The sequence below is a fragment of the Rana temporaria genome, chromosome 4 (genome assembly GCF_905171775.1).
Source record: "Rana temporaria chromosome 4, aRanTem1.1, whole genome shotgun sequence".
Lineage (NCBI taxonomy): Eukaryota > Metazoa > Chordata > Amphibia > Anura > Ranidae > Rana > Rana temporaria.
This window is the reverse complement of record NC_053492.1, coordinates 7290564-7316749: the sequence shown is the minus strand read 5'-3', so window position 1 is coordinate 7316749 and position 26186 is coordinate 7290564. Positions and strand designations below refer to the sequence as shown.

Sequence of the window (26186 nt, the reverse complement as noted above, 5' to 3'; positions counted from 1 at the left end):
TTTTTCACGTTTTTTTTTTTAACGGCGCATGCGCCGTCCGTAAAATATCCCAGTGTGCATTGCTCCAAATTACGCCGCAAGGACGTATTGGATTAGACGTGAACGTAAACGACGTACAGCCGTATTCGCGAACGACTTACGCAAACGACGTAAAAAATTTAAAACTCGGCGCGGGAACTACGGCCATACTTAACATTAGCTACGCCTCATATAGCAGGGGTAACTATACGCCGAAAAAAGTCTAACGTAAACACGTAAAAAAATGCGCCGGACGTACGTTTCTGAATCGGCGTATCTAGCTCATTTGCATATTCCTCGCGTAAATCTATGGAAGCGCCACCTAGCGGCCAGCGTAAATATGCAGCCTAAGATACGACGGTGTAAAACACTTACGCCGGTCGGATCTTAGGGAAATCTATGCGTAACTGATTCTATGAATCAGGCGCTGAGATACGACGACGTATCTGGAGATACGCCGTCGTATCTTCTATCTGAATCTACCCTCAGGCCCCGTACACACGACCGTACACAGAATCCAGCAAGAAACTCGATGGGAGACGTATTCTGCCGAGAAAACCGGTCGTGTGTACACTTTTATATAAAACAAGGTGCAATCAGCGCAAATATATAGATCAAAATTAATAAATGTGTTACGTGAAACGGACCCCCAGGGTTCAGATCACCGGTAATGCCAGCTGAACACTAAGGGAAATTCGCAAAAATCCAAGAAGAAAGCCAAAATATATAGAATAAGTGCAGCGCAAAACTCAAATAAATATGATGCTGGTATGCTAAACAACCAGTACCATTTATAATGTGAATATAAAATCCAAAAAGAAAAAAATGATTTAAATGAAATTCAAAATAACAGTCCAAAGTCCATAAGTGTCAGAAAATAAGTGAAGTAAACAGAATAAATCTCCACCGCGTGATAATCCACCAAATTTAAAGTGATCCCTCCACCGTTCCAGATGGCTACTCTCACCTTCATGTATGGACCACTGAATTAACAAATGGTCAGTAAAGCAAATCAAATAGGCAGGTCAATGAACAGGAACCAGGCTGATATATCAGATCCTCATTAGACAACCAAACCGCATAGGACAGGTGCATGAAAAGAGATAATCACAGACTAAGTGCTCACTGTTGCAATGTGTAGATTTATTCTTGAGAAAAGCAAAAGTCAGGCTACTCACATTTGGCCAGACAAAAAACGGCATGAAGTACAATCATTCGATATGGACAGCAGATGAGCGACGTGATGTGCAGGCTCCTAAACCCCCGGACGCGTTGCGTTATGTCAACTTCCTCAGCGGGGCGGGGCCTGTTACGTCGCTTTCCTGCCTTTAAATAGCTGCTTGTTGTCATAGGGACAATCGTCAAAGTGGCGTGCGGAGCCTGGCGTCAAATCCTGAACAGCTGATCGTTCAGGAAATGATGCAAACGACGTCAGAGCGTCCGACGTGATGTTCAAGTGTGTGCAACTTTATTGTTCACACACCTGATCCAAAACGAAGATATCGCCATCTTGTGGACAATTTATAAAATTGCATCTGAATGTTACTTTTAAAAATCAATTAATCAAATCGCTCAAAAGCTGTCCATGTACAAAAATTACTACAAAATATATATATCTCTAAAACTAACATGATACATCACTACATAATGCTGCATGATAAATTAAAAACCTTTCAGATTAAAATACATAAAAAACATTTTATTATTACATATAAAAATATCAATATGAAATCCCCAGTATAAAATAATATTAATATATAAAAACAAAGTGACTATTTGATATGAAGCAATTCAAATCAAAATCCACATTTAACCCTTCAGGGGTGAGAACCTTGGCCTCGAATATCCAAAAAGATTCTCTCTGGCTAATGTGGCGTGTGTAGTTGCCTCCCCTCCAGTGTCTATTTACCTTCTCCAGACCCCAAAATTTTAAACATTTGGGATTCTTGTTATGGTATTGCTTAAAGTGTCTTGAGACACTGTGATAACGAAAACCCTTTTTAATGTTGTTCACATGTTCGCCTACTCTCACCGCCAATGACCTTGAGGTACGGCCTATGTATTGTAGGCCGCAGTTGCATTCTAACATGTAGACGACACCCTCAGTATTGCATGTGATCAAATTTTTTATAGTATAAGATTTTTTTGTGGAAAAAGAAGTAAATTCTTTGCGTTTTTTTAAATTGAATTTACATTGTTTGCAGAATTGGCATCTTCCACAGGCATAAAAGCCAGATAAAAAATTAAAAATCCTGTTTTCTTTAAAAAGGGGAGGATCAATAACTCCAGGGGCAACAATATCTCTTAGGGAGGGGGCTTTCCGATAAATAAAACGTGGGTGGGCCGGTAAAACGGACCCCAAAACCTTGTCCTTTTTAAGAACATCCCAGTGTTTATTTACAATCTTTTCAAATTGCCGATACTGGATGTTGTAATCCAGGACAATTTTGAATTCGAAATTTCCCTTTTTATTCCCCTGTTTGTTAGAGTCCTGTACTAAATCAGCCCTGTTGAGGGAGCCCACCCGCGATAATTCATTTGTGATAACATCTTTATTGTAACCCTTTTGTTGAAACCTATTGACCAGAACTTTAGATTGTGCAAAAAAATCAGTATCAGAGGTGCAGTTCTGTCTGAGGCGTATGAACTGGCCTCTGGGTATGTTGCACAGCCAGTTTTTATGGTGGCAACTATCTAAAGGGATATACCCATTTCTGTCGGAGGGGTTTAAAGTGATTACGAGTGTTAAAAAACTTTTCTCCTTTAAAAATTTCCAAGTCCAGGAACACAATCTTTTCACTACTTATGTTCCATGTGAGTGAAATGTTTTGGGTGTTACTGTTTAGCTTTGACATGAACGTCTCTAAACTAGACAGATCTCCCTCCCATATCATGACTAAATCGTCGATGTAACGTTTGTAGCATTTAAGTTGCGTGGGGGGGTCTTTGAAAATGATTTTTTTGTCTGGCCAAATGTGAGTAGCCTGACTTTTGCTTTTCTCAAGAATAAATCTACACATTGCAACAGTGAGCACTTAGTCTGTGATTATCTCTTTTCATGCACCTGTCCTATGCGGTTTGGTTGTCTAATGAGGATCTGATATATCAGCCTGGTTCCTGTTCATTGACCTGCCTATTTGATCTGCTTTACTGACCATTTGTTAATTCAGTGGTCCATACATGAAGGTGAGAGTAGCCATCTGGAACGGTGGAGGGATCACTTTAAATTTGGTGGATTATCACGCGGTGGAGATTTATTCCGTTTACTTCACTTATTTTCTGACACTTATGGACTTTGGACTGTTATTTTGAATTTCATTTAATGCATTTTTTTCTTTTTGGATTTTATATTCACATTATAAATGGTACTGGTTGTTTAGCATACCAGCATCATATTTATTTGAGTTTTGCGTGGCACTTATTCTATATATTTTGTGTGTACACTTTTCACTGAGAAACCCGTCGGGAAACTCGTCGAGCCAAATAGAGAGCATGTTCTCTATTTTCTCGTTGGGCAATGGGGAAATTTTTTGACAGCCGAACGACAGCCGAACGAGAAACTCGACGAGAAAAACGATGTGTTTTGCCCGTCGAGTTTCTCGGACATGTGTACGGGGCCTAAGACCTCCAATGGGTTTTACAGAAATTGTATAGAATGCTTGCCACCCCGTTCTTTCATTTTCATTACAGCCCGGGTGTCAGAGGACCTCCAAACAACGTCCCACTTCCATCATCTCATCACCATCCAATGTTGTATACATTTTATTATTCACATTCTAAAGCCAATGCCGCATACATACGATCGGAATTTCCAACAACAAATGTTCGATGTGAGCTTTTCGTCATATTTTCCATCCGTGTGTACGCTCCATCGGAGATTTGCTGTCGGGATTTCCAACAACAAATGTTTGAGAGCAGGTTCTCAATTTTTCTGGCAACAAAAGTTCTTGTCGGAAATTCCGATCGTGTGTATGCACAAAAATCCTACGCATGCTCGGAATCAATTCGACGCATGCTCGGAATCATTGTACTTTATTTTTCTCGGCTCGTTATAGTGTTGTACATGTTCATGACGATCGGAATTTCCAAGCAACATTTGTGTGACCGTGTGTATGCAAGACAAGTTTGAGCCAACATCCGTCAGAAAAAAATACACGGTTTTGTTGTCGGAATGTCTGATCGTGTGTACGCGGCATAAGTACCGTATTTATCGGCGTATACCGCGCACTTTTTTTGCCCTGAAAATCAGGGTAAAATCGTGGGTGCGCGATATACGCCGATACACTCGTGTATAGTCGGGCAGGCTCGGCCCCTCTCGCGCTCACGTCCTGGACGTCCAGGACGTGAGCGCGAGAGAAGCCGAGCCTGCCCGACTATACACGAGTGTACTGCGCTCGGTATATGCCGGCGCAGTGTTCAAACTCGGCAGAGTGATCGAGCGGCAGCGGGGAGGACACCGCAGCCTAAGGACGCCGGACCCGACGAAGAGGACACCCGAAGCCGCAGACGGAAGGCGGACCCGACGAAGAGGACACCCAAAGCCGCAGATGGATGCCGGACCCGACGAGGCCGCCAATGGACGCGGCGCAAGACACCAAAACTGTAAGTAGTAAAATGTAATAAAAAATTTTTTTTCCAGGAATGTCGGGTCCACTTTAGGGGTGCGCGCTATACGCCGGAGCGCGCAATACCCCGATAAGTACGGTATGTGTGTAACACTTCTTACCATCTCTCCACAGTGAATCCCGCATGACGGGGGACCTCACAACAACGATCCACTTCTGAGTCCGCCATCTTCTCATCATTTAATATTATCTCCAGTCTGGTCAGAGTTTGGTTTGTGGTGATAACTGAGCAAAGATCATCACAGCATGATAAAGTCATATTACACCTAACAATACTGGAGATAAAAACAAGAAACAAAGATTAAATGTTCTTCCAGAAGTAGACGCATCCAATGAATAATCAGTGCGCAGGATCTTAGAAACATCTATGCTTTTTTCTACCACTGCGTATTTGGAAAAGATCAAGGATTTTTTTCAAAGCAAAACTGTGCTTTTTTAGGTTCAATAGACTTCAATGGAAAAGCTGCAGTAAAGCATGCAGTGCGTTTTTGCAGCAATTTGCGTCTTTTTTTTTTAACCACTTGCCGCCCGCCAATGACTTAAAAAACTAAACGATCAGAGATCAGCATAAATTGTTTACTCCTTAAAACACCGGGATTCTACTGTGATTTTCGAATAACCCTAGGACTAACCATTAATAGGCACTCCAGTCTATCTACTACCAATATATAGTCCAATTACTAATAATCCAGGCATAACCATCCCCTCCTCTTCCCACCCCCTCCTAGCCCATGTTCAGCCCCTTCATCTTATATCGACACCCCATTGGTTAGATGCAAACAGCCTAGCTGGTGTAGTAGGGACTATATTTGTCCGTTGTACTTCATTGTTATTATACTTTTGCATCCAATTTATTACTATACTTTCACAGAGTGTCGATACATGATCGGTCTGAACAAAACGTGTCCAGATCACGTTAGTTGTTAAATGTTTGTCTATGTCCTGTCTTTATTTATTGCGCATGTTTCTTGTATTTTTTCTTTTTGAAGGTAGCCATGAACAATTTTTTGGCCACCATTGATATAAAGTACTTTCTTCATACTTGTAACTTTTAATGCCTTAAATAATTTTGATACCAATAAATAATTTAAACGTATCACTGTCTCCTCCCATTGATCATAACAGTGTTGCAAAAAGTAATCCTCTTTAAGCCAACTGGCTGACTTTCTACCTTCTCTTTTCCTTTTCCCCAAATCTAATCCCTTCCTCCCCCCCCCCCCCCCCCCCCCCCCCCTCCCTTCTTCTCCTCCCTCTTTCCTTTTTCTTTTTCCTACCTGACATTTTTTGCGATGACGGCGGCAAAGTGGTTGTAGAATCCTGACTGGACGTCATATGACGTCCTCAAGATTCTGAGCCGCTGCACGCCCCCGGTGGCGCGCATGGCGGCGATCGTTGTTGCAGGGTGTCAGTCTGACAATCCGCAACACCGATATAGGTAAAGAGTCTCTCACGGAGACACTTTACCACGTGATCAGCCGTGTCCAATCACGGCTGATCACAATGTAAACAGAATAAGCCAGTAATCGGCTTTTCTTCACTCGCCGATCGGCTGCTCCTCTGACGGGGGGGGGGGGGTTTGTGCTGATCGATTATCAGCACAGCCCCCCCTGAGGATGCCCACTGGACCACCAGGGATTCCACTAGATCACCAGGGATTTAAATCAAAGGTATGTCACCCTAGACCACCAGGGATGACACATAATGGATGCCAATCAGTGCCACAATGGATGCCACTGATTGGCAGGCATTGTTTGGCACTGATTGGCATCCATTAGTACAACACATTAGTGCCCATCCATGCCACCTATCAGTGCCCATATGTGTCGCCTATCCCTGCCCATATGTGTCGCCTATCCCTGCCCATCCGTGCCGCCTATCCCTGCCCATCCGTGCCGCCTATCCCTGCCCATCCGTGCTGCCTATCTGTGCCACCTATCCGTGCCGCCCATCAGTGCCGCATATTGGTGCCCATCATCAGTGCCACCACATCGGTGCCCATCAGTGCCACCTTATCAGTGCCAGTCAGTGCAGTACCATCAGTGCCCATTAGTGAAGGAGAAAACGTACTTATTTACAATGTTTTATAACGGAAACAAAAAAATGTTTTTTTTTTTTCAAAATTTTCGGTCTTTTTTTTTTTTTGCAGAAAATAAAAATCCCAGAGGTGATCAAATACCACCAAAAGAAAGCTCTATTTGTGGGTACAAAATGATAAAAACTTAGTTTGGGTACAGTGTAGCATGACCGCGCAATTGTCATTTAAAGTGCAACATCACTGAAAGCTAAAAGTTGGTCTGGACGGGAAGGTGTATAAGTGCCCGGTATGGAAGTGGTTAAATTGCATGTGCAAAACGCACAACAAAAAGCCGTGTAGAAATGGATCAAAAGCAAACTGCAAAGGTGTGAACTGAACCTTATGCTGGCCATAAACGTAACCATTTCCAGACGAGAATATTCATGCGTAAAAAAACCTTTGTACGTTCGCTGAACGAAAGAATATCATATGAAAATTTCTCTTGCTTTTAACATTGGGCTGGATTCAGGTAGATTTGCGCTTTTTTTACGGAGGCGCAGGGCAACGTTTTTGCCCTGCGCCCCTGCAAATTTACTGCGCTGCCCTTGATTCACGGAGCAGTAGCTCCGTAAATTGCGTGGGAGCGCCAGCAAAATGCCCGGCGTAAGCGCGTGCAATTTAAATGATCCCGTAGGGGGCCGGAATCATTTAAATTAGGCGCGTTCCCGCGCCGATCGTAGAGCGCATGCTCCGTCGGGAAACTTTCCCGACGTGCATTGCGGCAAATGACGTCGCAAGGACGTCATTTGCTTCAAAGTGAACGTGAATGGCGTCCAGCGCCATTCACGAATCACGCAAACTACGAAAATATGAAATTTCGCGACGCGGGAACGACGGGTATACGTAACATTGGCTGCCCCTGCTATCAGATAGCAGGGGCAGCCTTACACGAAAAACGCCGTACGGAAATGACGTAAACTGCGTACGCAGGGCTCGCGTAACGTTGTGAATCGGCGTTAGTATGCAATTTGCATACTATACGCTGAGCACAACGGGAACGCCACCTAGCGGCCATCGCAAGAATGCAGCCTAAGATATGCGGGCATAAGAGCCTTATGCCGCGCATATCTTAGGCTGCAGTCGGCGTAACAAGGTTCCTGAATCGGGAGCATTCGTTACACCGGGGCAAGTAAGCAATTGCGCTGTGTAACTATGGTTACGCAGCGCAATTGCTCTCTGAATCCAGCCCATTCAGTTTTAAAATGAATGTAATTTCTGAACAAAAACCACATCCACGGTCTGAGAATTCCTTTCACCAAGAAGTTTTCTATTCTGCTCCTTCCAATTTTCCCGTCACTGTGGTCAAAAAGAACGTCGATTTGACCCCACTAATGGTTAGAAAATCAAACGTTCTTAAAATTACTTTTTTAAGGAAGACATTGTTTTTTTTTATGGCCAGCATATAATATATTACAGTTCTGTCTGAAAATTGGCAAAACAGTCTTTAGCCTCGTTCACACGATCGGACTTCAAACAAACTTTTCCATGGTTTTTGTTCGAAGACCGTTGGCCGTGAACGTGGTATGCATACACACGGCAGTACTTTTTCAGCCAACAAACATGAACGTAGTGACGTAATTGACATACTACATGTTTTTTCTGCTCTTTAGTGCCACCCTTTGGGCAACTTCTGCTATTGTACTTGGTTTGAGGATTCAAAGTAATTTGAAAGTAAGCCGGCGTACTCGCTATGTGGATCTGGCCCATAGTGTTTATACAGTATATCTCTCCTCTAATAGTATATATAGTATATATCTCTTCTGTCTGTTATTCTCAGAGTGGATTAGAGATTTTGCTCCCTAACCATATAGTTGATTATTTATATTCACCGCTTCAGAGGACAAGAATTCTGCGAGAAGAGTATTTTTCTTGCGGGAGAGATGCTATGGCTCAAAAGTGTTTTCATGCGTCAAGCTGCAGGGACCTGTAGCTCGGGTTGTATATTTGTGATGTACAGTGTATATACTTGACAGAAATGTACATATTTATGTTTGTACATAACTTATTTGTACTATAGCCCTGTCCAAGTTGTTTCCCTTCCCCCATCCAACCTACTACATGGGATGCCCTTGGTCCTGTCCTGGGCCCAGGAGCAATTTTTTTTCTCAGCTGTATTCTGGTGGGTGGTGAGAATGTAGCGGTGCCCCGAGGGGTCGCTGCGTGTTTCAACATCCACACAACACCCTGCTCGGTCAGACACCCATTTTTGCCACACTTTCTCCAGACAATGAACAGTCTCTTGCTTGTTTTTGTTGTTTTTATTGGGGGATTAAACTTGGATGGGGAAAAGGGACATCGGATGTCCAAATGATGAATACTTCTTATGCCGCGTACACATGATTGGAATTTCCAATCGTGTGTGAGCCCCATCTGACTTTTTTCCGTCGGTGTTTAACCTCTTTGCCACTGCGCCATAGACAAAATACGTCAATGGAGAAATGGTCAAACAAGCGCCCAGAGGCGATTCAGTTCGCATGTGCAGCGCTATATACGTTTTTCACTCACTCACTTACAGCGCAGTGGAGTTATTCTGGGAGGACGTTCTGGGAGGACGTCCCTCCTCTCGCGCGCCCCCTGGGAATCATCTAGAAGACCCGGCGCATGACAGATTGCGGTAAATTGCCGCTGATAGCGGCCATTTACCACGTGATCGCTCCGTCAAATGACGGAGCGATCACTTGTAAACAAACCGGGGTCATTTGAGGACGCCGGTTCCTCCCTCTCCTCTCTGTACCGAACGGTACAGTGTGAGAGGAGAGGGGGGAGAGAGCGGAAGCAGCAGCAGCTGCTGTGGGCTGGATCTGTGACAAATGCAGTCACAGATCCAGCCATCCATCCTTCCCTGTGCAATACTCTGCAATACCCCCCATACTCTGCAATACCCCCCCATACTCTGCAATACCCCCCCATACTCTGCAATACCCCCCCATACTCTGCAATACCCCCCCATACTCTGCAATACCCCCCCATACTCTGCAATACCCCCCCATACTCTGCAATACCCCCCCATACTCTGCAATACCCCCCCATACTCTGCAATACCCCCCCATACTCTGCAATACCCCCCATACTCTGCAATACCTGCTAATATGACAGAAACAAGATTTTTTTTTTTTACAGAATTTTCTGTGTTTTTTCTTTTTGTAGCGCAAAAAAAAAAAAAAAACCCAGAGGTGATCAAATACCACCAAAAGAAAGCTCTATTTGTGGGGAAAAAAAGGACAAAAATTTCAGATGGGCACAATGTTGTATGACTGAGTAATTGTCATTCAAATTGTGAGAGCACCGAAAGCTGAAAATTGGTCTGGTTAGGAAGGAGGTTTAAGTGCCCAGTGGTCAAGTGGTTAAAAATAGAGCATGTTTTATTTTTTTCCGATGGGGAAAAAAAAACGATAGGAAATTCCTATCGTCTGTGTGCAACTCCGACGGATAAAAAAACCCATGCATGCTCTGAATCAAGTCGAAGCATGCTAGGAAGCATTGAACTTCACTTTTCTTGGCTCGTCACAGTATTCTACGTCACCGCACTTTGGACAGCCGGAATTTGGTCTGACAGGGTGTATGGAAGTCAGGTTGGACGGAATTCCGACTAAAAATTCCATCAGATTTTAGGCAATCGTGTGTACGGGAAATTAGTTGAAATAAAGGTAATTGAATCCAAACTGACAGTCTCTTCTACTGCACATCTCCTCCAGGACAATAAATTGAGATCACTTGCTTTCCTTCACTGTCCAATTCTAGATTCCAGTCACCGTTAGCACATGGCTAGGCCTCACACTAAATCCTAACATTTTACTAGTAGCCATTTTCAGGCGAGGGCCTGCAGTCCCCTCTGTGGTAGCAACCATTTTAGATGAAACGGATAATTGTGCTAACTGATACTTGATGGACTACTGATCCCAGCAAGTCCGGTGCAAGTCCTGCCAACCCTGCTGGCTGCAGCGGCTTGACTTCAACAACACCATAGTCTCTCCCTCTGGCTCCTCATCCAATTATGGAATGTCTCTCCCAGAGCTTCTCACTGTGCTTATCACTCACCGACCGGCATGGATCCCTCCTAAATGACTTTCCCGGCAGTGCTCCCAACTGTCCTCTTCCAGCTTCTGTTCCAGGACACCTCTCAATGACCGGGTAAAGAGAGGCTCCCTCCCAGCTCCCGAGCTCCAGGCCTGAGTTCACCCCTCCTCCAGAAAGAGGGTTCCCTCAGACCACGACAGTCAAACACTCCATCATCTCAGTTCTTCCACCCAACAACTCCTCCCACAACAGGCTGACCATGGGTATATATAGGAGGCCTGCCCCCTGCCAATCCTAGTTGGGGATTGGTTGGGGCTCCCTAACACACCCCATGTCACCCCAGCACTCTACCCTGCCTCCTTTCCAGAACCTTCTCCCTGGAAACAGAGGAGATGCCAGAGGGCTGAGGCACATGTCAGTCACCTGCTGCTACACTACACACGTAACCACTCCCCTGCCCCAGATCAAAAACAAACAGGCCTAGCTCACAGCTAGGCCTGCCTAAATTTACCTAAACTGACAGTAAAACACAAACACTACTCTAGCACCTACCCAACTAAGGTAGAGGGTGCTACACATGCAAAAAACATGGGCCCAGATTCTCATACAATTACGTTGCTCCTGGGCAGCGTAACGTATGAGATTTACGTTACACCGCCGCAGGTTTACAACGTTAGTGCCTGATTCTCAGAACACTTACCTGTAAACTTGCGGCGGTGTATCGTTAAATCGCTCGGCGCAAGCCCGCCCCATTCAAATGGGGCGGGCACCATTTAAATTAGGCGCGCTCCCGCGCCGAGCGTACTGCGCATGCTCCGTCGGGTGAATTACCTGACGTGCATTGCGCTAAATGACGTCGCACCGACGTCATTTGCATAGACGTTAACGTAAATGGCGTCTAGCGCCATTCACGGACGTCTTGCGCAAACGACGTAGATTTTTGAAATTTCGACGCGGGAACGACGGCCATACTTAACATTGGCTGCGCCTCATAGACCCAGGGGCAACTTTACGCGTCGGAAAGGCTACGGAAACAACGTAAATTCTCTGCGTCGAGCGCGCGTACGTTCGGGAATCCCTGTAATTAACTAATTTACATAAGCGACGGGGAAAACGACGTCCGCGACACCTAGCGGCGGGAAACAAAATTGCATGTAAGATCTGACAGCGTAAGAGCCTTACGCCTGTCAGATCTAATGGGTATCTATGCGTAACTGATTCTAAGAATCAGTCGCATAGATACCTGAAGCCAGATTAGGACTTACGACGGCGCAAATGGTGTTGCGCCGTCGTAACGCCTTTGAGAATCTGGGCCATGGTTGTTATCTGATTTTCCTATAGTATGTACTCAGAAGTCTGTCTTTGTTTAACTTTCATCTAGGTAACATGTCTGGATCCTTCTGAAATCTGGCAAAATATTATATCATTTATAGTACAACTAGCTGAATACCCGGCGTTGCCCGGTCTTCCTATCTTAACCTTTTGGGAAGGAAAATCATAGTAATATAACTATACCCATCTTTTATATAAGGGTGTAGGTAAGGGTTAATTTAACTGTCATATATTTTTATTTGGCATATAAGTAATATGTGTAGCAGGTATTATTGAAATATCTCCAGGCGTACAGAAGTTATGTGGGAACATACATTTCCCATTGATTTGCATGGGACATTAAACAAAAACCCCGACCCTCACAAATGGGGGTAGTTAAATTAACTATCCTATAGTTTAAGTGGACATATAAGTAACATGTGACCAAGTGTTATGGAAATATCTACAGCCGTTTGGAAGTTATGAAGTAACATGTATTTCCCATAGAGTTGAATGGGACTTTAAAGAAAAACCCCGACCATGGCAAATGGGGGTGGGTAAGGGTTAAACCACCTATCCTATGTTTGTTTCTGACATATAAGTAAAATATGTGCCAAGTTTCATGTTAATATCTTTAGCCGTTTGGACGTGATGCTGGAACATACATACACACATACATACATACATACATACACACACACACGTTGAGTTTTATATATATAGATTCTCACCTCAGCTCCTGCAGAGTACAGCCAGGATGACTGAGTCCCTCACATAGAAGTTTTATCCCTGAGTCCTGCAGATCATTATATGATAAATCCAGTCTGATGAGAGATCGATTAGTAATAAGAATGGAACGGAAATCATCACAGCATGAGGAAGTCAAGCCACATTTATACAACCTGCAGAGACAAATACGGACACATGAGAGTATACCAGGGGAATTACCCAAAAACTCTCACAGTTTTGTCATCACGAATCTAATGCAAAAGAAAAAAGGAAAAAAATCAATGGACTCCCATCATCAAGGTGAGAAAAGTCAGTAAATTCTACTTGCGATAAGGCCTGACATAGGGGGAACTCAAGGCAAAAGTTAGTTAGGAAACGATATATAAGTCTTCGGTGAAGCCAGACATCTGCAGATAGAAAAAATAGCACAGACAGACATGAAGCTGAAAAGTACATACAGTCCAATCAGTCAGAGCAGACTTCCTCCTTGTCTAGAACATTTACTTGAATTTGACACATTTTTAGGGCCCGGATCTGAACACAAAAACTCTGCTGTGTCTGGCAGTAGATCTTCTTGCTGAGCCACCTGTCCGATTCTTTGGACAAACGTAGTTTCTATCTAATTTCTGGTGAAACTTGAACTTCTTTCTCCTCCCATCAACTTTCTAATTAAGAAATGCCTTTCCTATTTGCCAGATTATTGTGCTCCCTCAAGCCACTATATCTCTTTTGTCACTCCTGATGCCATCCCTATCTTCACTACCACTCGTTACTGACCTTGGCTTGTTCCTTGACTACACTTGTACTTGATCCCAACCGGCAACTGCTTGTTACTGACCTTAGGCTTGTTTTTCTGACTATGCTTCTGGTGGACATATCATCACTCAGCAAACACCTCTCTCCAACCCCAGGAAGTTTTCCACTACCAGACGGGACTCAACCAGCGTTTGTCTGCCCCAGTCAGCTCTTTAGAGTGACTGGGACAATATATATTAAATACATCTTCATAACATTTCCACAACACTTGGAGGGCTGTAAACTCTGTGGCTCCAACACACACTCACTGCTATTCCGACCCTCCTTGTCACCTTTAACCCTTCACACATTCCTACTTCCTTCCGGACATGGAACTTTATCAGTTTTGTATTCAGCTAATCCCCCCAAACAGACTTTCCTCCCTCAGCTCACTTCCCTCCCTGCATGTAGTGTGAGCAGTAGCCAGCAGTAAATATGCTCCCCCTCCAGGTTCTCTCATAACATGGCACTGATGATGAAGGGGGGTGATTGAGCAGGACACAGAGCGAGTGTGCAGGAGACTGCTGGGTTGCGGAGACAGAAAGAAGATTCAGAACTTCTAAATGCATACACTTACAGGCAGTTTATGTATTGCTTTGGACAAACCTCATGACTGATGTATAACAGATGGAATTATAAACACTTTAACCAAAAAACCCTCCCACCATTCCTCTTAACTATAGTAACTGAGACCACACCAGTGTTGGAGTTATAAAAGGCTGTAACAGCCTAATTTATTAAACCAATATATATATAAATATATATATATAAATAACACAATAACATAAAATACCATAAATAACATAAACTCTGTTAACAAAAACCATAAATCTAACTAGTGTTGGTATAAGCAGGAACTCTATACCCCTATGAGGGGAAAAAAACATAATGCACTGCGGTAACTTACAGTGTATTGATAGGCCTCCTGCCGACAAGCTGGCCCGGAGACAGCCACTGACTGCAGTGCCCCATTACCACTTCCCAGCTAACCTCCCAGGAAACCATTATCGGGACCCATAGTAATGATGGGTCCCCAAAAACTCCTCCTGCCATATCTTCCCTCTCCTGCCAAGACCAACACCCGCCACAGCACCGAAGGGCTCTCTGCACTCCATCCTGCAACCCCAACACCCAAAGGTCAATACCCACCTCGTTTAAGTGAACCCCGTCACCCCTGATATACCTCCAAGTTTCCCGCTCTAATTCCAGGTGTCTAACCGCCAGCCCCCCATTCGGCACAATGAACTTACTCACCTCACTGTTTATCTTTTTCTGGCCCTATTAACGCCCTCAACCGACCTGGCATCCTCCAAGTCGTCCGCGCCACAATGTCCGACCAGACGATGACCGTGCTGGGAAAATCCAACATCAACCGCCCCACATCAACTTTAGTATCGTGTATGATGTCAATCATCGTTCTAACTCCCAAATCATTGCCGCCCACATGTACTTTTAAGTTGGTACGGTATTTGATTTTTGATTTGTTATTGATGTTAAAGCGGAGCTCCACCCTAAAGTGGAACTCACGCTGATCGGAACCCTCCCCCCTCCGGTGTCACATTTGACACCTTTCAGGGGGGAGGGGGGTGCAGATACCTGTCTAAAGACAGGTATTTGCACCCACTTCTGGCCACACAGCTTCGGGTTTTCTCCGGGCATGACGTCACCTCCCGTTGTGCTCTGGGAACACTCTGTTCCAAGAGCACAGCGGGAGCCAATCAGCGGCGCAGCGCAACTCGCGCATGCGCCGTAGGGAACTGGGTAGTGAAGCCGGAGCGCTTCACTTCCTGGTTCCCTCACTGAGCATGGCCGGGGGAGCAGCAGAGAGACGAGCGATCGCTCGTCCTCTGCTGCGGACGGCGCTGGACTCCAGGACAGGTAAGTGTCCTAATATTAAAAGTCAGCAGCTGCAGTATTTGTACCTGCTGGCTTTTAATATATTTTTCTAGTGGCACATCCGCTTTAATGATTTGTGTATTGCTCTATTATGTTCATGTCATCTCTCATTGTGTGCTCAATTTTCATTTCATTGCATGGACATAAATCTGCTTATTAACTAATGTTAATTTCAACCCATTCATGGCTGTGTGAGATTGGGGGCATTTATTGGAGTGTTGTTGAACCTAACAGACAGCTATGACTGAACAGTCGAGATGCGTCAGATCCTCCGTTGGGCTGATTTTTATGCACATGTGAAGATAAATTGGGATTTTTATTTTGGAACCTCACCATGAGAATAACGAACAAAATACAATAAGATGAAGCCGACTGCACAGTTCTACATAATATATTATGTGGTTGTGGGGGGACTCCGCAGTGGGTTTATGTCCATAGGATACGACCCTCATACCAGAACAGAACCCCCACCAGAAGCAGAGAGGGGGAGATAGGCACTCAGTGCCCAGAGCCAGGACAGAGGAAGCCTTGGGACTTTTTATGGCAGACAAGGACTCATAAAGGGAATGAGAGATAGGGATGTTCATAATTTCTATTAGTAATGGGGGATTGGTAGATTTCCAGGATTTAACCATTACTATCCTACAGAAGTTAGACAATGACAGAGGATATTTCTGGAGTATGAGTTGTATTGAGTATGGGATGGCCTTTTGTACAGAAGTGAGAACTGTCTTATGTTTTTGCCTTTAGATGAATGTATTGTGTTTTGTCTCTTTATTATGGTCAGGGGGTGAAACATTATATTCATAGATTTGTAAATATGAAGTAGCTCAAGCTGTGATTTCCACTCAAAACTTATTGACTCAGAGGAGTGAGAGAAGAGGGGAGAGTAGATTACGGATACCCACCCAGGGACTTCACTGGATATTTTGGGGAATTTTAAAGATGAATTGATCCATGGTGTCTGCAGCTACAGAGGTCAGTGAGGGTTTGTGCTAAAGCTTTTTACTGCTTGCTAAGAATATGGATGGTCATTCTGTGTGTACATAGCTTGGTCACAGATTTATTTTACGGGTATCCCAAATCCCATGGATGAGATTACAAAGAGGAAGAGTCCCTCATGCCCTGTACACACGATCAGATTTCTGGTGGAATCAAATCCGATGGATTTAGTCTTTTTTCATAAAAAGACTAAATTCCGTCCGTGCCAAAACGCGGTGACGTAAAACACAAAGACGAGCCGAAAAAAAATGAAGTTCAATGCTTCCGAGCATGCGTCGACTTGATTCTGAGCATGCATGGATTTTTCTCCGATGGAGTTCCACACAGGCGATCGGAGTTTGCTATCAGTTTTTTATCCACTGGAAAAATGTAAAACCTGTTATATTTGTTTACACCGATGGAAAAAAGACCGATGGGGCCCACACACAATCGGTTTGTCTGATGAAAACAGTCCATCGGTCTTTTTTCATCGGACAAACCGATCGTGTGCACACAGCTTCAGAGAGGGAAGAAGACATGAGAAGAGGACAGGTGATGGAAGATTCTACATCAGTGAAGATGGAGGACACCCAGAGATAAAAGGAAACACTGAGAAACGGGAACAAATCATAAGACATCACATTTCCCGATCACTGCAGGATCACAGATTTCTCTTACTGTAATTCCTGAATTTTACTGTCCGGGTTAATCAGCCAGGAAAGGTTAGCAGGTTTCATGATATCATCTGAAGAGGAGGACCCTTCTTCATCTTTACTGGAAATAGTACAAAATCGAAATCTAAAACACAATAATAATATAATAATTACCACCAAGAATGTATTGCCTCTTACAACAAGAATAAAAATTTAACAACCAACATTTACCTTCCACATTGCTGTCTTCCCTCTGGCTCTACAGTCTTATACTGGACCTGATGAGGACTTTTCATTGGTGGCTATGAACAGTCTTTGAAGTCACACTCCAGACAAAACTTAAAGGAAGCTCCCAATAAATATAGATATAGATCTATATATATTGTAAGATTGGGGAATCAGACTCCAAGGGTAGATGCGTTTTTCAGTGAGACACCAATCCAATACTGGGTTTTTAAGGGCTGGTAGCCCACTTTTATTTAAAAGTAAAGTTCAAAGAAAACGAAAGTAGCCCTCGCAGGGGGTTTTCATCATTCCTGTATCTTGGAAATATATCAATAATTCAGCCTCCCGGCTTTCACATTTGCCATCCGGCTGTTCAGGCCTTTAACTTAGGCCCCAGGTTCTGCTCCTCAGAACTACCAGCTTCTTAGCCATAAGCACACGTCTAGCTTACGTCCTGCAGCTAAGCACACACCTAGCTTATCTCTTGCTGCTCCAACAGTAGTCACCTCTGCCTCCTGCAGAGATGCATCCACTCTGTCTTCTCTCACAGAGCTTTTTGGGAGTCACCTGACTCCTTAGCACAGACCTCCTGTCTGTGGGGTGTGGCCCTGAATGCTGTTTAGATCAGCCTTAAAAAGCCCAAACCACAGCTGGCCAATTAACTTGTGTTTGTCTCTCCCAAAATATGGCAAAAACCCGCCATCATTCAGGTAAGACAGACCCAAACCACCACAATATATATATACTACATTGTCATTGGGACGCTTGCCTTTACACACACACGAACTTTAGGCCTCATACACAAGGACGTCTTAAAAAATTTACTGTTAAGCTATTATCAACTCCAGGAAAAAAGCTGCATTAAAAAGGCAATTTTATCTGCATTTAGCCTCGCTAGCTTTCAGCCACATTTCTCTGCCTCTACTCAAAATCAATGGTTCCCTATGGGAGTCCATTGATTTAAATAGAAGTCGTACCAGAAGTCGGATCAAGATGATCCGACTTGCGGTGTGACTTGTGTGCTGAGAATCTTGAAGGAGAACCCCGCCAAAATGTAAAATACAATATTACATGAGGTTCTCCCCAAGACGATACCATACCCTTCGGTCTGGTATGGATTTTAAGGGGAACTCTGACACCCCAAAAAATGGTGTGGGAGGTCCCCCCAAGATCCATTCCAGACCCTTATCTGAGCACGCAGCCCAGCAGCTCAGAATACGGGTCTGGAACATGGAGGGACCCTCAACCTGGGGGGGGGGTGCTTTGGGGCAGGGGGGCTCTGCACCACCCCACCCCAAAGCACCTCGTCCCCATGTTGATCAGGACAAGGGCCTCTTCCCAACAACCTTTGACTGGTGGTTGGGGTCTGTGGGCGGGGGCTTATTGGGATCTGGAAGCCCCCTTTAACAAGGGGGCCCCCAGATTCTGGCCCCCCACCCTAGGTGAATGAGTACCACTACCCATTCACCAAAAAAAGTGTAAAAATAAAACACACTACACAGGTTTGTAAAGTATTTTAATAAAGCAGCTCCGGCTCTTCTCCCTCTTCTGGTGAAATCTTCCCACTTCTGCCGGTCCTTCTCCCCTATCCCGTTCTTCTCCTCTCTCCACTGTCTTTTTTCTGCGCTGTCTTCTCTCTCCGTTGTCTTCTCATACTTTTGCTGTGTCTTCTCCGCTGTCTTCTCGCTCTTTTGCCGGGTCTTCTTGCTCTTTTGCCAGGTCTTCTCCCACTGCTCTTCTTCTGATGTTGACTCAACATGATCTCCCGATGTATTGCTGGGTCCACCGTGTGCAATAACTTATATTGGCATGGGGCCGGACCACCCGATGATGCAATTTGGAGGCCACGCCACTTGTGACATCACCACCCAGGGCATGATGAGATGATGATGTCACAAGGGTCAATGGTCTCCAAATTACATCATCTGGTGGCCACTCCCCATGTCATTATAAGTCATTGCACCCGGCGGACCCAGAATTACACAGGGAAATCCTGTTGAGTCAACATCCTAAGAAGAGCAGTGGGAGAAGACCCGGCAAAAGAGCAAGAAGACAGTGGAGAGAGAAGACAGCGCAGAGAGAAGATGAACTGCAGAGGGGAGAAGGACCGGCAGAGGGAGAAGAGGTCACCAGAAGGTGAAGAAGAGCCAGAGCTGCCTTAATAAAATACTTTACAAACCTGTGTAGTGTGTTTATTTTTGACACTTTTTTTAGGTGAATGGGTAGGGGTAAGATGTACCCCATACTCATTCACCTAGGGTGGGGACCCCTTGTTAAAGGGGGCTTCCAGACTCCAATAAGCCCCCGCCCGTAGACCTCGACAACCATGGGTTGTCGGGAAAAGGCCCTTGTCCTCATCGACAGGGGGACAAGGTGCTTTGGGTTAGGGGGCACAGAGCCCCCCTGCCCCAAAGCACCCACCCCCCATGTTTAGGGCATGTGGCCTGGTATGGTCCAGAAGGGGGGCTCGCTCCTCCCCCCCTTTCCTGACCTGCCAGGCTGGATGCTTGGATAAGGGTCTGGTACGGATCTTGGGGGACCCACACCATTTTTTTTTTGACAAGAGGGTTCCCCTTAAGAGCTATACCAGCCTGAAGGGTCTGATATCGTCTTGAGGGGAAACCTTATGCAAACTTTACATTTTGGCGGAGTTTCCCTTCAAGATTCTCAGCACACAAGTCACACCGCAAGTTGGATCATCTTGATCCGACTTCTGGTGCTCCCATAGGGAACCATTGATTTTTGAATAGAGGCAAATAAATGCCAGGCAAGGCTTAATGCTTTGTATACAATGTTAAGCCTTGTTAAACCACGTTTAACACCTTTTACCGGCGTCTAGTGTTTTTACAGCTCTAGCGCTGGAGCCTCAGAACGCGCTGGTCCTGTTTTTTTTTCTGGAGTTTAAAAACGCCAATGCCTGTTGCAGCTCAAAAACGCCATGGTGTATATGAGGCAGTTGAATAACATGGAGTGGCATTTTTAAGCTGCAAAAAAAGCTCAAAAACACTACTGTAAAAACGTCTGTGTGTATGAGGCCTTAATGGTTTCCCAGTCTTAGTCCATAGGGTTTGATATTGAGTTGGCCCACCCTTTGCAGCTATAACAGCTTCAACTCTTCTGGGAAGGCTGTCCACAAGGTTTAGGAGTGTGTCTATGGGAATGTCTGACTATTCTTCCAGAAGCGCATTTGTGAGGTCAGGCACTGATAATGGACAGTCTCCACTCTAATTCATCCCAAAGGTGTTCTATCGGGTTGAGGTCAGAACTCTCTGCAGACCAGTCAAGTTCCTCCACCCCATACACGCTCATCCATGTCTATATTAGCCTTGCTTTGTGCACTGGTCCAAATCATTTGGCGGAGGGGAGATTATGGTTTGGGGTTATTTTTCAGGGGTTGGGCTTGGCCCCTTAGTTCCAGTGAAGGGAACTCTTAAGGCGTCAGCATACCAAGACATTTTGGACAATTCATGCTGGGGGGATGACCTCTTCCTTTTCCAAAATGTCTGCACACCAGTGCACAAAGCAAGGTCTATAAAGACATGGATGAGTGGGTTTGGGGTGGAGGAACTTGACTGGTCCTGACTTCAACCCGACAGAACACCATTGGAATGAATTAAAGAGGAGTTCCACCCAAATTTGGAACTTCCTCTTAACCCACTCCTCTCCCCCTTACATGCCACATTTGGCATGTAATTTTTTTTTGGGGGGGAGTGGGGGCCTCAGGAAGAGTGGGACTTCCTGTCCCACTTCCTCCTTCCTGTAGGCGACTAAGCTTAATCGCCTACAGGAAGGGGCTGCTGTAGGCGATCGCCTAGGACACGTCACAGGTCCTAGGCGATCTCCTGGCCAATTACACGGCGCAGCGCCGCGCCGCGCCGCTCGCGCATGCGCAGTGCCGCTCGCGCATGCGCAGTGGGTGCCCGGCCGTGAAGCCGAAAGCTGTCACGGCCGGGTGCCCACACTGAGAATGAAGACGCCGGCCGGGGAGGGGGGGAGAGGAGCGGAGCCCCGGCCGGCACGTCGCTGGAGCGCTGGAGCAGGTAAGTGTCTGTTTATTAAAAGCCAGCAGCTACACTTTTTGTTGCTGCTGACTTTTAATAAACATACAAATGGCTGGAACTCCCCTTTAAGGTCATATGACGGCTGCCCAGAACGACCACTCTCCCGGCCAAACCGGTGTGTGTGGTGATCGTGGCTGCACCATGTTGCTAGGACACGGCATGACCCGATCTCTGCAAGGAGCCGCGGCTCTTTAACCATGTGATCAGTTGTGTCCAATCACAGCAGGTCACATGTAAACACAGAGATGCCGGTAATCGGCGCTCCTCGCCTCACACTGTCAGAGTGTGAGGAGAGGAGAGGAGAGCCGATCAGCGGCATCTCCTCACAGGGGGACGCCTAGGTATGGAATCAGGGCACTGATGATCAGTGCCCTGATTACAATTAAGTGCCACCAGTGCCAGCAATCAGTACAATCCAGTGCCCACAATTGCCACCAATCTGTGCCCACAATTGCCAGAAATCAGTGGCCATTAGTGATGCCAGTAAGTGCTGGCTATCACTTCTGCCCATCAATGCCCATTACTGCTGTCCATCAATCACACCCATCAATTCCCATCAGTGCCGCCCATCTGTGCCTATTACTGGACCTTTCTGCTGCCTTTGATACGGTTGACCACCCCCCTCCGCCTCAAAAAACTCCACGCCTTTGGTCTCCATGACTGTACTCTTCACTGGTTCTCTTCCTACTTATTCAACTGCACCTTTAGCGTTACTTACAGTTCTACTTCCTCCTCTCCTCTTCCTTTCTCTGTTGGGGTCCCTCTGTTGGGGTTCTGTTCTTGGACCTCACCTATTTTGAATCTACACCTCTAATACCATCTCTACGCTGACGACTCCCAAATTTATCTTTCTACCCCTCAGCTCACTACCTCTGTCTCCACACATATCACTAATTTATTCACAGATATATAAGTCTGGATGTCACACCACTATATCAATTCTGTATAATAATTAAAAAAATTATAATGTGGGGAACCACAAATCAGGGCTGAGGAAAGTAGGAGTTCCCAGAACTTCTATTGAATGTAGTATATGGAGAACTTGTCTGATAATCACTGTTATACTGTATGGATCCTGCCCATTCTCTGAGTTCAATTATACTATCCTTATACTCACTTACCTGACCTTCTGACACCTCTGTAGTAATGGAGATATAATTTTCTGGCACTCTGGATCCAGAGTGAGTGAATAAAAATATAAAGACTGAAAACTTTTACTCTTCAAAGTCTTCAAGCAATAGCTGAACTGCTTGGAATAATTACTGTCCATCCACAAGTGACCAGTATGTGAGCCAAACAGCTCCAGACTTGAACAACCAGACAGGACACCCCTAATGAAGTCCTCATCCTGAGTCTCATACAGACAGAAGATGGTATGAGTATAGAAGGTCTCATTGATGTCCTTCATGGCCCATTTTCTCATTGCAGGTTTGGCTCGGAGTGAAATGTTGATTCCTGTGCTCTCTGAGAATGTCTTCACCTGATTTTCATTTAAGAGACCAAACAGGAATTGTACAGTTAATGCTAAATGAGGGTATTCTGAACTGAAGCCAAAGAGTGATTCCCCTTTACAGATCTTTGGGAGGAAAGTAAGTTTCATAAATCCAAACCAATCATCCAGCACATAATAGAGAGCCGCAAGGAACTCCTGTACACTCAGGTGGATGAAGCTGTAGCAGGTCTGGGTTCGGACGTCCCAATGAAAGATGTTCTCATTCAGAAATACAGACTCCACCTCATCCAGAGAAAGTCCATGTCTTTTCAGATCTTTCTTCTCAAATAAGATTTGTTGGGTCAGAACTCCCTGATTGGCCAGAGCACACAGCTTCTTCAGACAGGTTTGTTTCCTGGGTACAGACGACTCCTTCTTGCTGTGATGGGTTAGTAAAACCTCCAGGTAGAGAAGGTAAATTGAAGTCATCGTATTACACCGAATTAAACCCAAATCTTTTTTTATTTCTTGTTTCATTACAGTGCAGACAATCCAGCATGTGATGGGGACGGCACACATGGTGTACAGAACGTCATTGCCTTTTATTATACTGAGAACTTTGTCTGCATCTTCTTTATATCCATAGAATTTATGGACATATTCCTCTCTATCTTCCCTTGTAAATCCCTGGATTTCCACATTTCGAGAATCATCGATGAACATGTTCAGTTTCTCCATGGCCAGTGACCTTGTGGTGATGATCAGAGAGGATTCTGGGAGAACCTGTTTCCTGAGCAACCTTTGGAGAATTATTTCTTTGTGGGTTTCCATAGAAATGTCAAGACAAACCTCAGATTTCTCCTCCAGAGTCCACCTCAGTTCATCAAACCCATCAACTAGAAAGAGAAGTCCTCTATGACTTTCAGGATCCTTCAGAATAGACACCAGGTCATCTGAACTCTGCAGTCTACAAGCTCTGGATAAAAGTCCCACAAGACTTATGTTTCCAGGGATAGTGTTGATTTCTCTACAGCTCAGATAAAACACAAAGTCAAACTCGTCTTTGTAGAGATCCCCAGAGGCCCAGTCCAGCATGATCTTCTTGGAGGTCATTGTTTTTCCAATCCCAGCAGGTCCTTGTAACACCACAATCTTTGGGATGAAACCGTCTTCATCAGGGTCAAAGAGGGCCTGGATTGTGGTTGGGGAGTATTCATCAGAAGATCTTTTCTCCGTGGTCTGTAGAAGGCTTCTGCCTGAAGTCCTTATTTCTTGCTCTTTTTCCTCTTTATTCCGGGTTCCCTTTCTCATGAATAACTTGGTGTATCTTTTCTGTAGATGAACAGCCTCCCCCATACAGGAATTATATTCTTTAATCCTCTGAAAGATCTCTTTCATAAACTCTCTGTATTTCTTTCTGAAGACTTTATGAGAGAAAGGAGAATATGTTACACCTAAAATAGTATTTATAAGACAGAGTTGGAAATATTGTATTCTAAACCCAAAGAATGGAAACCCTAAAAGAAAATATCCCATGAAATACAGGAGGATTGTGGAAGAAGAAATAACATTCATACATTACCCAGACTAAAAGAGAACAAACTGTTCGGCCAAAGAACAGAAGAGATATCACATCAAACGTTAATTTCCTCCTAACCTTTTTTTATGTTGTCGTGTGTCAACTTCTTTAGTTTGGCTGGAAAAAAAAAAGGATATTTAGGTGGATTCACAAGACTCAGAACTCAGAGTAACACCAGGCCTTTCTAGAATACAGCCACAGATGTGGAGGTTCTGTGGAATAGAAAAGTGTCTTCAATTGTATTACACTGACTGGCATGCTGAGTGACTTGGAAGTCATCTGGGGTCGAACCCTTGTCCTCAACAGAACTGTAAATGCTTCATTTGTCCAGAACCAGCACTATCCAAGACTCTTTAACCCACCCAGTCACCAGACAACACCAGTCTTGGAGTACATCAGGAATAGCCTTTTTATTTGATACACACAAGGATGACAATACAAACTGTAACCAGAAACCTAATTAACATGGGCTAATTATCTAATCCGTTAGACAGCCTAGGTGGCTCAGAGGCATGACCTTTTAGCTCAGAAGACACAATCAACATTATCATACATAGAAACACAGAAAACCTTCACAAAATTTACACAAACAACAATGGAAGATATACTCTAATGCCGCGTACACACGATTATTTTTCAGCATGGAAAAAAAACGTTTTTCAGCATGTCCAAAAAACAACGTTTTTCCAACTTCATTATTAAAAACGACATTGCCCACACACCATCGTTTTTAAAAAATTATCTAGCAAAGCGCGGTGACGTACAACACATACGACGGCACTATAAAGGGGAAGTTCCTTTGGGCTGCTTTAGCTGATTCCGTGTTAGTAAAAGACGACTCGCGCTTTTCTGTCTGTTACAGCGTGATGAATGTGCTTACTCCATTATGAGCGGTAGTTTTACCTGAACGAGCGCTCCCGTCTCATAACTTGCTTCTGAGAATGTGCGGGTTTTTTACGTCGTTTAAGTCCACACACGATCATTTTTTACAACCCGAAAAACGACATAGTTTAAAACAACGTTAAAAAATGCAAAAATTGTCGTTTTTCAGAACCTGAAAAATGATGTGTAGCCCACACACAATCATTTTAACTACTTCCCGCCCGATCAATAACAGATTGACGTCCGGGAAGTGGTTCTGAAATCCTGACTGGACATCTATTGACGTCCTGCATCTCCGATCTCGGTAAAGAGCCTCCGGCGGAGGCTCTTTACCACGTGATCAGCCATGTCCAATCACGGCTGATCACGATGTAAATAGCAAGAGCCGTTGATGGCTCTTCCTCACTCGCGTCTAAGAGACGCGAGTAAAGGAGAGCCGATCGGCGGCTCTCCTGACAGGGGGGTTCGCGCTGATTGTTTATCGGCGCAGCCCCCCCTCGGATCGCCACACTGGACCACCAGGGAAGCCCACCCTGGACCACCAGGGAAGGGCAAAAAAAAAAAAAAGGGGGCAAAAGAAAAGGGCAGTAAAAAAAAAAGATGCTAATCAGTGCCCACAAATGGGCACTGACTGGCAACATGGATCCATCAGTGCCACCCCACAGTGTCCATCAGTGCCACCCCACAGTGCCCATCCATGCCCACCTATCAGTGCTCATCTGTGCCACCCATAAGTACCCATCAGTGCCGCCCATGAGTGCCCATCTGTGCCGCCTATGAGTGCCCAGTGCTGCCTATGAGTGCCCATCAGTGCCGCCCATGAGTGCCCATCAGTGCCGCCTATGAGTGCCCATCAGTGCCGCCTATGAGTGCCCATCAGTGCTGCATACCTGCGCCGCCAATCAGTG

The 26186-nt window shown here is 44.9% G+C and overlaps 2 protein-coding genes across 2 annotated transcripts in view; both read right to left on the bottom strand.

Moving 5' to 3' along the window:
* Positions 1 to 26186, bottom strand: part of LOC120935478 (zinc finger protein 260-like) — a 111592-nt gene that overhangs the window by 62042 nt on the left and 23364 nt on the right. The window lies entirely within an intron of this gene.
* LOC120935200 (NACHT, LRR and PYD domains-containing protein 3-like) overlaps positions 1 to 26186 on the bottom strand; it is a 41542-nt gene that overhangs the window by 8483 nt on the left and 6873 nt on the right. Inside the window, exons 3-7 of the mRNA XM_040347370.1 lie at positions 24475 to 24513; positions 22507 to 24241; positions 17125 to 17244; positions 12777 to 12947; positions 4745 to 4918 (exon numbers count right to left, since the gene is read on the bottom strand). Of these exons, the coding sequence (XP_040203304.1) occupies positions 4745 to 4918; positions 12777 to 12947; positions 17125 to 17244; positions 22507 to 24241; positions 24475 to 24513 (2239 nt within the window). The remainder of the gene's footprint in view (positions 1 to 4744; positions 4919 to 12776; positions 12948 to 17124; positions 17245 to 22506; positions 24242 to 24474; positions 24514 to 26186) is intronic.